This window comes from Sceloporus occidentalis, unplaced genomic scaffold (assembly GCF_023333645.1).
Source record: "Sceloporus occidentalis isolate IW3139 unplaced genomic scaffold, rSceOcc1.0.p SCAF_30, whole genome shotgun sequence".
In the NCBI taxonomy this organism is placed as follows: Eukaryota; Metazoa; Chordata; class Lepidosauria; order Squamata; family Phrynosomatidae; genus Sceloporus; species Sceloporus occidentalis.
The window spans coordinates 4,300,711-4,318,373 of NW_028317010.1; the positions used below are offsets into that span (position 1 = coordinate 4,300,711).

General features: G+C 40.4%; 1 protein-coding gene across 1 annotated transcript in view; it reads left to right on the forward strand.

Moving 5' to 3' along the window:
• The window catches only part of LOC149298936 (1-phosphatidylinositol 4,5-bisphosphate phosphodiesterase epsilon-1-like), a 104,532-nt gene that overhangs the window by 24,567 nt on the left and 62,302 nt on the right, over nucleotides 1–17,663 (forward strand). Inside the window, exon 2 of the mRNA XM_089486787.1 lies at nucleotides 10,950–11,211. Within this exon, the coding sequence (XP_089342913.1) occupies nucleotides 10,950–11,211 (262 nt within the window). The remainder of the gene's footprint in view (nucleotides 1–10,949; nucleotides 11,212–17,663) is intronic.

A 17,663-nucleotide genomic window follows, 5' to 3' on the forward strand; every position in this document is an offset into this window, starting at 1 on the left:
TCCTAATTTTTTTTCTGCTACTCAATGGCTGCTTCAACCACTACTGTACACGTTGCATTTTGTATTTAACATTTTTCTTGTTCTGGATGACACAATGAAGAGCTAGTGACCATAATACTGTTGTGTTTTTTAAATCAACTCGTGTATCTGGGATAATAGTAGATATAGCCTAAGAAGGTCTGTTTAAAAATATATACGTAAAAAAATCTGTGTCACAGAAGCCTCTGTTACTTAGGCCTTGGGGTGCGCCTGGAGGCTGTATTTACCATTATAGATGGTGGACCCCTGGATTGCATTACATACTTCCAGCAGGTGACAGTGGACACTAACTGCAGTGCAAAATCTGGTTCCCTTGCTTGGATTTATGTTTAAGTCACCCTGTACCTGATTAGGGGTACAGGGTAGCAACGGTGAAGCCTTAGGGAATTGAACTCAGAACCTCAAGAAGCCAAGTCCAATACCTTAACCATTACACTACTACGGACAGGGTGGCAACGGTGAGAGAGCCAAAGCTCTCTAGATCCCAGTTTTCCTCTGTCTGGCCAGTATTATTGGTTCTAATGGCAGGATTGTGTAAGTTGGTGTTTTTTTCTGTTATAGCTAATTTGCATATGATCTGCATATTGAGTTTTACATATAGTAACATAGTAACATAGTAACATAGTTCATAAGGTTGAAAAAAGACCAAAGTCCATCAAGTTCAACCTATATACATATTGTGTCCCTACTGTGTTGATCCAGAGGAAGGCAAAAAACCCTTATGAAGCAGATGCCAATTGCCCCATACCAGGGGGAAAATTCCTTCCCGACTCCAAATATGGCAATCAGAATAAATCCCTGGATCAACGTTCTGTCCCTATTAATCTAATATCCATAACTTGTAATATTATTGCTTTCAAGAAACACGTCCAGGCTCCTTTTGAACTCTTTTATTGAGTTTACCATCACCACTTCCTCTGGCAGAGAGTTCCATAATCTCACCGCTCTTACTGTAAAGAACCCCCGTCTGTGCTGGTGTAGAAACCTTCTTTCCTCCAGCCGTAGAGGATGTCCCCTTGTTATAGATACAGTCCTGGGTATAAATAGGTCCTGGGAGTGATCTCTGTACTGTCCCATTATATATTTATACATAGTTATTAAGTCCCCCCTAAGCCGTCTTTTTTCCAAACTAAATAACCCCAATTCTGATAATCTTTCTGGGTACTGTAGTCCTCCCATTCCCCTTATTACTCTGGTTGCCCGTCTTTGAACCCTCTCCAGCTCCACTATATCTTTCTTGTACACTGGTGCCCAGTACTGTACACAGTATTCCATGTGTGGTCTGACTAGTGACTTGTACAGGGGTAGAATTATTAACCCCTGCAAAGTGAAAAAAAAGTATACCCCCACACACTCATCACAGTGCCGAGTGCCCGAGTATGGCGTGATGCATGCTGGTCGTAACTCATCGTGAAAGGCTCTTGGAGACTGGTGGTGATTGTTTCCTCAATAAAGTTAGTTCCTGTTTTACCTCAGTACAAGTCCTGTCTTGTTCTTGGGGTAAGCCTCAGCCTTTTGGCTAAGATCAAATAAGTACCTGTGAGAGAGGGAAAGCTTGGTCCTCTGGCCTTAGGGCTGGGGATGGCTTCAGAGAGCCCGAGGTGTTATAGTGTTCCCTAGCATGGATCCGCTCGGGCACTCGGCACTGTGATGAGTGTGTGGGGGTATACTTTTTTTTCACTTTGCAGGGGTTGATAAGCACGTTGTAGTCACCTTGGATCCCCCTCATGATGCACTTTTTATACCCACTCCCGAATTGCCTAGGCCATTGGCTGGTGGTGGAGGGTGAATTTATCTTACCAGCCATTGGCTGGGGCCTTCACTGGCACTTATTTAGGCACTGACACTTTTCTGTTTTTTCAAATTCAGAGCACTTTTGATTCAGGTTTCGAAAGTGAGTTAAGCACCATTGGGTCGCCTGAAGCTACAGTGAAGCTGAGCCTCCGAAGACTCGGTCCAGTATCGGTGGGGGAAGTGGTGTGTGCCACTGGCCCCCAGTCCTCCTTAGAAAGTTTCTCGCACTGGAAGACGAGAAGACTTCAGTGGATCTCCTTTCGGGGAGATCCTAGAAGATCTGGCCCACCCAAGGCTTCTGCCTAGGTGGGAAAGAAGGGGATGCATGTCCTTTTCGGGGAGTGCATGTCCCAGAAGACGAAGATTGGGGAGTCGGCTCCACTGTGGCTTCCACAGTTTGGATCACCGCAGCACCTTTTCTTCACGTTTGATGAATGCACGACAGAAGATGAACGAAGGGCACGACCTCTGGCATTAAAAAAAAAAATAAAAAAAAATGTGGTAAGCCTCGGTGCTGCCCTTGTCAGGGGGCTACAGCACTGTATTGCTATGCTTTATATACTACAGTTCCCAAAGAGCTGTGTTTCCTGCTTTCTTCGACGCTAGTCCTGCCTGAGGGTTGAAGGTTCGTGTTCCGGTGGCCATGGGGAAAAGGAAGAATCGTCTGGCGGGTGTACCCAGTCGGGGGACAGGTCGTTCCTGTCACAAGCATTTTCTGCTTCCATGGTCGCTGGCAGCTTGTTTGTTTGGCTGCTAGGCTGTGACATCTCGATTACCAACTAGACATGATGGGGTCACGAAACCAGTAGGTGCTATATCGGGCAGTTGGAAAGCTGTCTCACATCTTAGCATCCTGATGGAAGTTGTTTCTATGGTCCCCTGGCGTCTTAATTTGGTGCTGGCTGTGACAATGCACCTAGTTTTTGTATTGGATCAGAATGTTGACTTTAACCTCCCAATGTCAAAGTTGCATGATGCAAGCTTTTTTTCCGTCTACAAATACATTTTGCTTGAAAAGGATAATTATATCACAATATAACATTGCTTGAAATTATAAAATCTAAGTGTATTTATTTTTTTATTAGGTTCTCTTATGCAAAGGTGATATTTGCAGTTTATTTGGATTGTATTGGATATTTTAGAGATGGAGTTAGTTGTTGATGTGAGAATTGAGGATGCTGATGAAATCAATGCAATGTGTAACCAGATTCTACTTAGGCGTGAAAAAATATAGATTTTTCTTAAGTGTAAAAAAGTGAAAGACCAGGGTTTATCTATGAAGTATGGAAAAGGAATGAACGAAACATTTAAATGTAATGGAAATATACTTGGTTTGCTAACGTTTTTCTTAGGATTACATTTGTTAATGTCACCATTATCTGACTTTAGGGTAGATCACCACATGCGTCCGTATTTACTAAACTTATTTTGGAATTGGCTATGCCCACATATACTTTTAATTGAATACATTTCTTAATAAAATATTCTTTCAAACAAATATTGCTTGTTCACTAATGCATAGCTAAGCTGTAAATATGGTTAAAATTAATTTCTCTTTAAATAAATTTAGATTCATACTCGTTTTATATGCATACTTTATGACATATAACTGACGTTACAGGCTGGCAAGTTAACCTAATTTATCACTAGTGTTCCCTAACTGAAAAAACTTTATCTTCTAAGTATTATAACAGTTGAAAACACACACATTATGTATAAATACATACACATTACATACACATATAGTGGCAAGAAAAGGTAAATTAAACTTTTTAAATTACCAGCATTAATGCATAAATTTGTCTTAAAATATGATCTGATCTTCATCTGTTACAATTATGAACAATCTGTTTCAGATAATTACACAAATTGTTGTATTGTTCTTGTGCATATTGAATACATAATTAAACATTCACAGAGTGGGTTGGAAAAAGTATGTGAGCCCCTAGGTTAATCACTACAACAAAAGTCCACTCAATGAAATGAGTTTTCTACTCTCAAGAAGCTTCATCTGATGTGAACTATGTCTGAAGTTTGCCAAAGACCACCTTGACACTGCACAACGCTACTGGGAAAATGTTTTGTGGACTGGTGAAACAAAGGTTGAATTGTTCAAGAAGAACACGTAGCACTATGTATGGCACAATACCCACATGAAAACCTTGTCCTGATGCTCAAGTATAGTGGAGGGAGCATCATTATTTGGCGCTGCTTTGCGGTCTCAGGGCCTGGACAGTTTGCCTTCATCGAGGGGACAATGAATTCCCACGTTTATCAAAGTATCATACATGTCAGGGTGGCTGTCTGCCAGCTGAAGCCCAGTAGAATCACCCTAAACATCAAAGTAAATATACTCTAGAATGGTTGCAAAAAAAAAGAAAACCCATAGATGTAGATTTGATCACATTTTATGAACAATGGTACTAACATATAAGGCCCTCCATAACACTTCTCCTAAATACATTTCTGCGCTCATAAAAAAAAAATACTCCCCAACTTGATCTTTACGTTCGTTCCATGGGCTAAGTCCAGTGGCGGATCTACCGGGGTCGCAGGGGTCGCGACTGCGACCGGGCCCCGGTGGCAGGGGGGCCCAAGCCAAGGGGCCGCCCGAAATCTTTTTTAAGTTTTTTTTTTTTTTTAATAAGGCAGGGGCGTCCAACATGCGGCCCTCGAGGCCAGGGCAACCGATCTTACACGAGCCGCACCTCAAGCCCTGCTACTTACTTGTGGGAGGGTCTTCTGGACAGCACAGAGGAAGCGGAGTTCACGTGACATCCTACTTCCTCTGTGCTTTAGCAGAGAAGGCAGAGGGAGGCTGCGCCCCCTGCTGAAGTCTGTGAGCAGCATCGAAGGGAGATGCAGTGCAGGTAAGGGGGTGGGGAGGGTGTTTGAATGAGTGTGTGTGATTGAGGGAATGAATCTGTGAATTAATGATTATATGAATAAATGAGTGTGTGTGTGTGTGTGTGTGTGAGATAGCATGGATGTGTAAGTGCTGGAACCTAGGCATGATGGGACTGTGATTGCTGTTAGCAATCACACTCCTATCATGCCAAGTCAGCCAGTACATGCTGAAACCTGGCCAGCTGCCCCCCTTGTGTAGTGATGCTGCCAGCAGTATGGGGTCTGCACTTACAGCCACCCTGTACCAGCATGTACTGGCTGACTTGGCATGATAGGAGTGTGATTGCTAACAGCAATCACAGTCCCATAATGCCTAGGTTCCAGCATTTACTGGATGCATGTGTAAGTGCTGGAACCTAGGCATGATGGGACTGTGATTGCTGTTAGCAATCACACTCCTATCATGCCAAGTCAGCCAGTACATGCTGAAACCTGGCTAGCTGCCCCCCTTGTGTATTGATGCTGCCAGCAGTATGGGGTCTGCACATCACTTACAGCCATCCTGTACCAGCGTGTATTGGCTGACTTGGCATGATAGGAGTGTGATTGCTAATAGCAATCAGAGTCCCATCATGCCTAGGTTCCAGCATTTACTGGATGGATGTGTAAGTGCTGGAACCTAGGCATGATGGGACTGTGACTACTGTTAGCAATCACACTCCTATCATGCCAAGTCAGCCAGTACATGCTGAAACCTAGCTAGCTGCCCCCCTTGTGTAGTGATACTGCCAGCAGTATGGGGTCTGCACATCACTTACAGCCACCCTGTACCAGCATGTACTGGCTGACTTGGCATGATAGGAGTGTGATTGCTAACAGCAATCACAGCGAGCACAGTCCCATCATGCCTAGGTACCAGCATTTACTCGTTGCCTGGGTATGATAGGAGTGTGATTGCTGTTAGCAATCACACTCCTATCATGCCAAGTCATATTGCTAATTTTGTCCAATTGTGTGTTACCTACTTTTATTAAACATGTGAGTTTTTATTATTATTTTTAAAGGTGGGGGTCATTTTCAGTTTTGGCTAAGTGAACCCTGAATGTTTTGGTCCAGAATTTTCATTTTAGGGGGCCCTTAACAGATTCTCGCACCCGGGCCCTGAGGCGTCTAATTACGCCCCTGGCTAAGTCTCTCCTCCTCACTAATCACATCCTTCCTTTTCCCGTCTACAAGACTTCACTCATGCTGCCCCACACCTATGGAACCTACTTCCCCCAAACCTCCCAACCTTCAAGAAAAATTTCAAAAACCCACTTCTTCAGAGAAGTATACCATCTTAGTTGCAAGAACTTCCCTGTCACTGATACAACACCTCTCATCTTTCTCTGTTCCTTATGTTTCTCCTCACCCCATGCCCTCAAGAGTGTAAGCTTGTGAGCAGGGCCCTCTCAATCTAATGTATGGGTTTGTCTTAGTCTGTCCTATATTCTTGAATATATGTATTGTAAGAAGGGCTACATAAATTGTTGACACTATATAAATAAAAATATTAATAATAAAGTTAACAATTCATGCTAAAAACTAACTCACTATACCCAAAACTAAGGTGGCTTTATCTGAGCAGATGATGGTGTTCCAACATCTCTGTCAAGACCAGAACAATGTGACAGTATTATGGTATAATTCTTAATTAGGAAATATATAACTATTACAAAAGTAGAAAACCAAAAAACGGTGGTTTGTTTATTTAGATCACAGCACATTCTTCATTCAAGTTGTAAATTATGAAGAATAAATAATTAAATACTAGTCCTGAGCCTTCCACGAAGAGGAGCAGAATTGAAAAAAATTCTACAAAGAACAGATTTTCTGGCGACAGACTTGAAGACTACTTTACACACGTTAGAGTAACACCATTATTTCATATATAATCCATCCGAGGAAACACTGTCTCCTTTTTTTGTCAACAATGCATTTTTTCCTGTAACTGTTTCAAGATACTTTAATTTAGTGTAGACATTAAGGCTTGCTTTCTACCACAGATCTCACATATTTTGAATGCTTTTTCTGGATTGTAACTTCTATATTTAGACATAAAACATAGCGTTTATTAATTCTCTCAGGATACACTCTCAACACAGAATTATATTAAAGCATTTGTGCAACTGTTTATTCCTATCGACTTACTTAATGTGCATCTCCAAACCCATTCACAGAGGCAGCATCTAAGCAGTTTATGTTTGGAAAGTAACTTTATGTATAGAGAGGCATTGCTGTTCATAACGACATTTAGCATAAATATATGTCATCGCTATGTTCAGCTATCAAGTGGTGTCCTCAATTAAAAAGCAAAGCTCCCTGTGTCATATACTACTAAAAATATTGGTAAAACTCAATGACCTTGTGTTTACTTTGCATATATACCCTTTACATCATCGATGAATTGTGTCAGTAAAAGAATTTCCTCATAAACGTCAGGATGGAAGTCTCCGTGTAAAATTGTAAGATATAATTTAATACTCTCTATTAACCATCATATTCAGCAGCTAATATGAACCTCTCCTAAAACAAACATAGTTAATTTTGGCTCTCCAGAAGCAACAAGTTCAAATTAACACCATGAAATTTAATGTATTTCCGGCTAGAGAAGCTCTTGGATAATAAAACCTCCTTCTCTGCGGAACACGAAAATCATAAATAGGTTTATTACACAAGATACTCTGTGGTGGCTGATATAGGATTTCATGTCTTAGAAGCAAATGGCAACCACTATGTCACTCTTTTCCAATAACTATGCAAATAAACTTGCATTATGATTATATACATGTTGGTTTATGTAGTGGGTGGTGTTGGTGCAGAGCTAATGCGTGAGATTTTATTTTCTTTTTATGTAGCTGCATTATCTCCAGGGACCTAAAACCACATACTTGCTTTACCATGGGCAATCTGTGCCAGTAAACCGGAATTCGTTGTGTTATTATCCAAGCATATATGCATGAGTTTATATTACATTACATTTATTAATATATAGTGCCAGCAGGTTCCATAGTGCTGTTTGTCCACAATTAGTGGAATAATTTTAAGTCACACACAATAACATACTGGTACAAAAGAGAAGAGGGCCCTGATCTTCCGAGTTTATAAGCTAGTCAATGGTTGATGTTGAATTGAAACAGTAGGAGAAGACTGCTTGGATGGGGGAGAGTTGAAAGGTTGTATGCTTCTCAAAAAAGGTGGGTTTTCAAAGAGGTTTTGAAAGTCGTGTATGAGAGAGAGTCTGGAACTGGGAAGGGAATTCCACAGAAGGGGTACAGCATGGGTGAAATCGTGAATACAGGAGTGAGAGACACAAGTCATGAGAAGACTGAAGAGAGTGGTTAGGGGTATATTTTAATAGGAGGCCAGAGATATAGGTGGTGCAGAGCTGTTAAGGTCAAAGTTTTAATCTGACTCTGGATAGCATGTGAGCCAATGGAGCGATTGGCATAGTGGAACAGCAGAAGAGGAACAGTAACTGAGAAGGATTAGTGCAGTGTTGAGGGTGGATTGGAGCGGTGGAAAGGGGAGACCAGTTAGTAGGAAATTGCAATAATCCAGATGTGATATCGCAAGGAAGTGGATTAATATTCTTGTTGTTTCTTGTGTGGGGAATTGGTGAATTCGGGAGATTTTTTTTTTTTTATTTGCATTTGAATGTGAGGGATGAAGGAAAGACCAGAGTCAAGTGTGACACCAAGGCAGCAAACTTGGTCTGTCGGTTGGATGGTAGAGTTGTCAACAGTAAGAGAGAGGTCAGGAATTGAGGACAAAGAGAATGGCGGGATTGCCATAAACTAAGTCTTGGAGATGTTAAACTTTAGGTAATGGGACAATCCGTAAAGTAATCCATCCGTAAGGTAATTCTTGAAAGACAGTCTGTGAGGCAAGCTAGAAGAAAGGATGAAAGGCCAGGAGAGGAAATATAGATTTGGGTGCTGAAAGCCAAAGGAAGATACCAGGAAAGAGGTGTAGATCAAGAAAAGTGGAGGCTCAAAAACTGAGATCTGAGGAACACCAGCAGATAGCAGTAGGGGGAGGAGCAATTTCCAGTGAATGAGACACTAAAAGTACCATCAGAAGTAAGATTTGAGCCAGGAAAGAGTGGTGTCAGATGCCATTAGCGTGGAGGGTTTGTAGGATTAATGAAATAAAATGTTTGTTTGGAGAGATGGAGGGTCGATAAATAGGAACGGAGTATGAGTTTTTAATAAGTGATGTCTTCAGGTGAACAAGACTTCCTCCACAGGCGCTCGGCAGTATATGAATACCTTTGGAGGAGACAGGTCAGTGTGGAATGCCATGACTGAGGTTTACGGCGTGGGTGTGGCACATTTACAGGAGCAACCATATCTAGGACTGAGTGCATGGTTGTTCTGAGCTGTAGCATCACCAGGACAGGAGGAGGTGGAGATACTTGTGAGAAGTGGCTGGAGTGTGTCTGTAGGCTGTAGAGTGTTGAGGTCGTTTTTTGGGTAGTGGAGGTGTGGGAGACATGTCAAGGTTAAATGTTAACAGGTTGTGGTCAGACAGACAGAAGGGAGAGTTGGAGAAATGAGAGCGGAAGCACTAGATTTGATGACTGTCACGGTGTTTGGGGGAGGCAGTCCATTGTGAGAGTCTCAGGAGGAGAGCAAAAGTAGTTTGGAAGTGCCAGGTGAGGAATGATCATCTAAGTATATTGAAGTCCCCTTGGATTAATGTAGGGATGGTGGAGAAAAGAAAGTGAGGGAGCCATGCATCAAAGTGATCAAAGAACTGGGAAGTAGGGTCAGGAGCCCGGTAGATATCTGTGACGCAAAGAGCAATTGGGGAGACGGACAGAGTGTAGTTCAAAAGACGAGAGGGAATTGTTGGCAGACATTGAAAGAATCAGCAGGGGGATAGGAGGATTCTGTCTCCATGTCTAGGTGTGTGGCTAAAGTGTAGAGTACCACAGAGAGAGCAACAGGAGAGGTGTCGTCAGACAATGTAAATGATGTTTCTGTGAGTGCAAAGAGACTGAGGTGGTTATAGATGAAAAGGTCGTGGACAGCAGTGAGTTTGTTGCACATAGAGCTTCCATTCCAGAGGCCACAGGAGAAAGAGGTGCTGGGGTAACAATGGACTAATTTTGAGATTGGAGAGATTGCGGTGGTTTGTATGGTATGGAAGGTGGGGGACAGGTTGGAATGGTGGGTCCAGGGTTAGTAAGGATTGGGGATTTGTTATGTAATCAATGTAGTATAAGTGTGAAGTTGAGAGCAGCTTTCTTTGATCGGGGAGTGATCCACTCTGCTACAAAAAAGAAGCTGGACCCATCTACTGGTCACAAACTTCTCTGTCAGCACCTCGTGTCTGCCAATTAGCTGGGGTGGACACTGCCACCTTCCATAAATGACAAGATTATTTATGTCACTTTTAACACTTGGGGGCCCTTTATTTTTCCCTAAAATCATTCTTGGCAAACTGGCACTTGTCAAACTGGCACTTGGTCCAAAGAACTTTCCAGCAACACTCATTCTTTAGGTCCAAAGATATGTTTGGAAAGTATATATGTGGCAAAACTTGTAGCCCAAATATACCCAAAGTAAAGGCATCTATGCATGCATTAATTTACTAACACTAAGAACTGTTAGTCTTAAAAAAGCAACTTTGATTTCTGTTTTAGGAAAAGAAGAGAAAGAAATGCTTAATTTCATGATCAATTTACCTAGCATTATTTTCCAAATATTTATTTCTTATCTATTGTGGAATAGAAAGGTCAGACTGTCCCAACTTTGATTCTTGTTTGTTGAAGCTGATTTCCGCTGAAGAATTTAAAGGCTGAAAGTTGACCTACTTATTAAATAAAAAAAAGTCCGGCGGAATAATTTATAAGGACAGTCTGGTCAAATCGGTATTTGTGATTTATAAACGTTTTATGGGATATGATCCATTTTAATCCGTTCTAGAAGTTAAGATTTTTAGGCGCATACAGTATGTTTACATTCAGCGTCTAAGACACTTATTTAAACTAAAGTAGTGCATTTAATATTTTCTGAAGTAGCTACTAGAAGTCCCTGACACCTTCATGTATTTTTCACACATTATTAGTTTCAACATGGGACAGCTAAAAAATCCAGGTGCCTGATAGTTTAATTAACACAGTCACATAGGTTTATCATGCAGACTTAATGTAAAGTCTAAAGATTAGTGACAGGTCCGCTTTAATTCGTACTTAAATATTGATGCTATTTATGTTTTCACAGATCTACAATGTAGGACAACGGGAATTGGATGATGATTATACTCTGTACTTGCTAGAGAAACGTTTGATCTCGGTTCCTTGTAAGACGATCAGTCACCGGTCTGCAGAGCAAGATGTTTGCACTGGATTTTGTGCAAGCCTGCACAGGACTTCAATTTCTACCTTCATAAGTGGTGCACTATTAGAGGCAACTACATCGCTGGGGGCAAGAAGTAGTCCACTTACTCTGTTTGGCTTCTCAGCTGTAAGAACAATGCTGAAAGGTAAATGGATAGTACATGTTGCATGTGTACGCTACAAACTTTGTGAAAAATATTGTCATCTCATTTCACAGCAATCGTTTTCCCAGTCTGAACTAATTAACCATGCCATGATCATGCCGTTTTTGAAGTGCAGTAGGCACTACAGATTTTCGTATTATCTCCACCATTAATAGCAGGATTGGGACAAGACAGCTTGTCCCTTGCTTTTAAATGTATCAGAATGAACTCTTGAGTATATACCACCCATTGGGAATAAATTACTCCTGATCTATTCTCTATTGTAACCTGCTTAACAAGTAACCCCAACTATTATAGTCAAGACCATACAGTTCTATGGGTAGAGCTTATTAAATACACCTTTACTGCACTCTATAACTCTGGGGATATAAAATGAAGTTGCAGTCATCTTTTGGATTTCCAATTGTTACGTCACTAATGAATACATTATTAGTCTCTAGTTCTTGCATTATTAGTCTTGCATTATTAGTTTAATGTGTGGGTTGCTTCTGTACTGTTTGGCATAAATATTTGTATTTTTTATATTTTTTATGCGTATCAGCATAAAACTATTGGATTACCTTTCTGTCCTATTGCATCATATATCACATCTTGCTGGTGTCTTTCACTAATTGGAAGCAGTGTCATATATTGTGATGGAAATTGAGTGTGTGTACACCGAGATTGTTGCACTGTTTAAACACTCGATTACTTGACGTCCCATTAAAACCGCAAGGCTTTGGATAATTTCTTACACAGATTTGTACAGCCTCCGAAACGTAAAGGCTTGAATCCAAACTGACGTAATGATTTTTAATAATTTTTTTTTTTTAAATAATTTTCTGTGAAAGCTATTTTTTTGTTATCAATTTTAATTAAGCAGGACCTCAAATGTGCATTTTTATGGTATTGGTTTATAATGCGATTCTGCTATATAATTAGATAACACAATTTAAAACGCATTTTTCTGCCCTTAGCGTATATATTTAATGGTTAATTTCATATTGTTACTGGCTTCTAGGCAAGGCTAGATTGCTGAAACCGGATATGGAACATAAAGCTCAAATCAAATAAAGCAGAGACACTATAGAAGCCACACAGAGGACCCACTATTAAAAAAAGATCTTCAAGAAGGCTATTTTTATGATCTGTTTCACTTATATAGCTTTCAGATCCCATACAGGGCATATAAATAAGTCAACAAAGGTATCAAAACCAAGTAGAATATTGAAATTTACTGAGCTGAACCTGCAAGTTGTATACTTCATTGTGTAAGGAGCCTTTAACGTACTTCAGAAATCTTAATTCTTTGTGTATAATTTCCTTGATTACTTTTTTCTTTTACCGATTTCTGTCCACCTCAGTTTAAGAAATATTCTTACTTTTTAATCAATTGATAGCATGTGCAGACTGAAATATTATTGGAAATAATTTACCTTGAACAATTTACTTTTGTTCTTTGTTCTAAATATTGTATTAGCATAGTTTCCAAGCTAAGCTTTTCTAATCCTGTTCTGCAGGTCACATTTTACAGATTTAAACAAAGGTGTTTTTTTTTATTTTTTTTTATTTTAAGGAATTATTTATTTCGGAGTATTTTAATAGATTGACATAACAAGGAGCCATATCTCCTGAGAGTACTTATTACCAGTAAAATGTAAAAGTTTTGCTTGGGACATCTTGGTGTGAATAGTATGCTCTTCAGATTCGGTAATTCAGATCTGGAAGTAGTGAGGACAGTAAAACCTCTGTTTAGTGATAAAGCACTCTGGTGGGTAGTTACAGCCCAGAAGACATAACTTAGATAGAAAGCATGAAATAATACTGCAAACCATCTGTGTACAAGCTTTGTGGCTTTTGTATCATTAAAAAGGAAGTCCCATGGAAGAAAATATTTTTTGCCCTGAGCATAAAATACAGCACTATTAAAAGTAATGTAGCATTGACAAAAAACAGTTTTTATCCCATTTTGTTCCAGTTAATTGCCAGTATCTGCAGAGGTGGCACATTGTCAGTCATGTGCTAAAAAATATTACATTGAATTATTTGCCCGACAGCAGTGTCATTTATGTGTGGGGTCATTTAACAGTTGGTGTGATGACTGCACAGAGGAAGAAAAAGGGATTCTTAGAATTTGATGGATATGTAGGAACATAATGCAGTTGAGAGATTCCATTAGCTAAAGTCTGTGTTAATCGCAAACGTTTTGTAGTTTATTCGCCCCCCCCCCCCCCCTCTTGCAGCTTCATAGGGCATTTGGTAGGCCAGTAGTTAATCGGAGGATAGGGTTTCAAGCGACAGGTTTCCGTTTAGCGTAATAGTTTTCTGGTTGATTGGTGGAAGTTTATTTTAAAAGATGAATCCCTGCTGAACTGTTTAAATAAAGTGTTCCTAATATGAAATATTGCTTAAGAATAAGGATGATTAAACAAGGTTGAAGTTTGAAGAGGTGTGAAAGAAATAATAATGCTAAAAAAATAAACTGCAAAGCATTTTTGATTTTAGAGAATAATTTACAGATACTTTGCTGATCAAAATGAAAATAAAGTTCAAAACCTTTAAATAGTTTTATTAGGGGATATATTTCAGAATGTTTTCTGTTGTATTGATGTACAGAGCTTTAGGTTTCATGCAAACAAATAGTTCATTTTCCTAATCACCGAGACCAACATTATATACATATACAGTACTATGCAAGAGTTTGAGGCAGGTGTTGCTGTAAAGTATCATTTAACAGTGAGTGAACAGAAGAAAAATATAAACCAAATCAGTATTTGATATGACCACCATTTGCATTTAAAACGGCATCAATTCTTCTTGGTAAACTTGCACACAGTTCAAAACATCTTGAAGAACTAACCACATTTCCTCTGTAAATTTAGACACCCTTGTTTGCTTCTCACTCTCTTCATGTAATCCCAGACAGACTTGATGTTGAGGTCAGGGCTGAGCCAAACCATCACTTCCACGACCCCTGTTCTTCTTTACGTTGAAGATAATTCTTAATGATTTTGGCTGTATGTTTGGGGTCATTGTAGTGCTGCAGAATAAACTTGGGGCTGGTCAGATGCCTCCCTGGTGGTATTGCATGATAGATAAGTAACTGCCTGTGCTTCTCAGCATTGAGGAGACCATTAATTCTGATCAAATCCACAACTGCATTTGCAGGAATGCAGCCTCAAACGTGCAAGAAACCTCCACCATGCTTCACTGTTGCCTGCAAACCCTCATTCTTTTATTGCTCTTCAGGCCTTCAACAAACTTCTGCTACATCTAAATATTTAACTAATCAATTCAGAGCATCTGCTGCCATTTTTCTGCACCCCAGTTTCTGTGTTTTTCTGAAAAGTTGAGTCGCTTGGCCTTGTTTCTATACAATGCCTTGTTTACGTAGTGTCCTTATATTTCTTATAATGATGAAGCAACTATTAGAAGGTGTAATCTGCTGTTCCACCGCGGTTATATATTTGTGTTTAGAATGCTGGTTTGTAACTGTAATGGCAAATAAATCCTGAATTTAACACAAAAGTACATACTGTATTGGCCTGATTATAGGTCGCACTTTCCCCCCCACCTTAAGTCTTTAAGGTGGAGGTGCGGCCTACAATCAGGGTTTAGAGCAGGGATGCACAATTTGTATCGCTCAATGCCCGGGACATGCAGTTCTGGGCACTGGGCAGGTGTTTTTTTTTTTCTTTTTGCTTTTCCATTTAGCCCTGCTGAGGGCAAGCAGCAGGGTTAGGATCCTCCTCTCTGGCACGATGCAGAAAACCCCCGCTGCTGCCTGTTATGGGAATATGTAAATGTAAACAGTTATGCAAATACCCAAATTTAAATATAGATAAGTATACTGGTCAATCACATAAATATCAGTGAATATCTTGAATAAACAGACAAGGCAAAATCTCAATGAAAGTATAAACAAACCTTTACTAAAAATAAACAACAAACATCAATCAAATGTTTTAGACATACATTGCTGAAGAAACCACATATATATATATATCTAAACCAAAAACTAAACAGTATAATAGCTATACACACAAAAAAAAATAACAATACAAATATACTTAGCTCTATTAGTAGACCCAGCAGCTTACACGGGATAAATGGCTCAGCATAAAAGTTGAAACAATGAGGAGAGTTCCTTGCCGCATATTGAAGTACATGGGCTCCTCAAATAAGACACCTGGCTTCTTCCGACCCAGTCATGAAACTGCCTCTAAACTAACTGGTAGAACCTTAAATAGCCTTAAATCCAGTATCCACCCACGGGAGTAACCCAGCCAATACCGAATGGTCATTTCTAGGAGGCGGTCACTACAGGTGGTTATTTGTGTAAGGAAGTGACCCAAAGATCCTCACTTCCTCCTAAAAGCACATGTCTCATTGAGTATGCGGCAGCCATCTTTACTCACTCGACGTCACAGTTTCTCAAAAGCACATGTCTCATTGAGTATGCGGCAGCCATCTTTACTCACTCGACGTCACTGAGCTCACTAGACCCCCTGTAGGTTATATGTTATTTCGCATGCATGGGGACAGTCCATAATCAATACAATCCACCTGTTGTTCCCATTACATAAGTAATAACTATAATGCATACATTTCCCGTTTCGGTCTTACTTTCTTCATAGCTCGCTTTGTCACACATGTTATCAAAAATACTACAAAATATATTGTTACACATAAAACAACACCCACCACTATCCATTGCTTGGGATAGTTTGGTCTTTAGGGCTTCTAGTCGATTTAATGACCAATATACTCCCCAGCCAGGAAATACAACTCCCAAATTAGCTTCATGTTCTCCGATAAATGGACTCCATCTTTTATTCCTAATCATGCCTTCTGGAAAGTTATTTCTACTCCTTATTGCCGGGATGATTGAGCCGATGTAACATTCTCCTTCCCATTGGCTAGGCAACCACCTGTAGGCCCAATTACCGCATAGAAAATATACACCTCTGGGAAGGACATTGTAACTGTTATCTGGAGCCCCAGTAAAAGAAGTGTCTAAAAGTATAGAAATAAAAGGAAAGTTCAGTCTTTTTATTGCACCATGGGGGGTCATACTTATTACTTTTACCACTGGGCTGGAGTCTTTGACAGTCATTGCTGTTGGTCATTACCGTAGGCATTTACCCAGGCAGATTTACAGTTAGAATATCCCATTTTAGTGGCATTGGCTCCGTTGTTATGGGAGCTGATACAAATGGCACCTTCCTGGGGGCGGTTAATAATGTTCAATCTGTCCATTGATTTTGGCTTTCCTCTTTCTCTGTACCAGCCGAATCCTGTGTTGTTATATTGTTTTAACTCCTCCAACGTCCAGGGCACTCCTACATACGGGTAGCTGCTTTCCTCGCTGAATGATATGGCCCCACAAATCCAGCACTCCGTGCTGTTTGACGCTCTCGAATAACTGGCCAATAGATTCAGGTATGAGTTGGAGGACCAGGGATCCGACTTGTCTATATAGCCACCAATCTGTTGGAAGGAAAGAAAACAGGGTGAGTACCTCCACTTATCAATACAGCTTTAGTATCACCAGGCCCATCTGACAGTATTTCTCCCTTCTGTTTAACCTGCTCACCTGCTCGGGGTAGCACCCATACTTTGGAGCCTGTCTGTAAGGTATTACCTTCCTCCCACGTCACTAATACTTTCCGTGGGATCCAAATGGATACCACGCCTAGTACTGTTTTTTGTAATATCTGGCCTGCATACCCCCTGGTCAACAGGATTTCCCAAAGATCTGATGACACTTTTACCGTCCCTGTGGTCAACCAATCGTCATCTTGTAGTTCCTCTGTTAGGGTAAATGTCACTTCAGCTCCTTCTGGCAATATCCCACCCATGGGAAGGATGTATGTAACCCATTCACCCCCCTTTTTAATCTCAACAAGATGCTGGATGACCACTTTAAATTTGTTTTTTCCCACCTGTTGGGGAAAAGATTCCTTGAACCTTAAACGGACTGTCACTGTTGGTGTCTCTACCTGTCCGGTCAACCTTTCGTAAGGTGAAAACTGTCCTATTGGTCTACTATTTAGAATCATAACTGCCTGCGTGAGCACTCGATCCCACCCCTTCAATGTCCTACTTGGGGATAGTTTCCGAATTTGTTCTTTTAAAAGCCCATTGCACCTTTCAATCAACCCCGAGGCTTGAGGATGATAGGGGATGTGGAAGATCCACTTAATCCCTGAGTCATTTGCCCACTGCGTCTCAATACTCTGCCCTAGTAACACATCGATTCCCAAAATATTGTCTGGCAATTCTGAAATCAACACTTTAGCATTAAATCGCGGTCCTTTATTAATTGACATAGCAACAACAACCTGGACTGCTTTGGTAATTCTACCTCCTAAACATTCTATCCTCATACAGGGTCCTGATAACCTTGATGGATTACCATGTAGTACCGTCACTTCTGCTCCTGTGTCAACTAA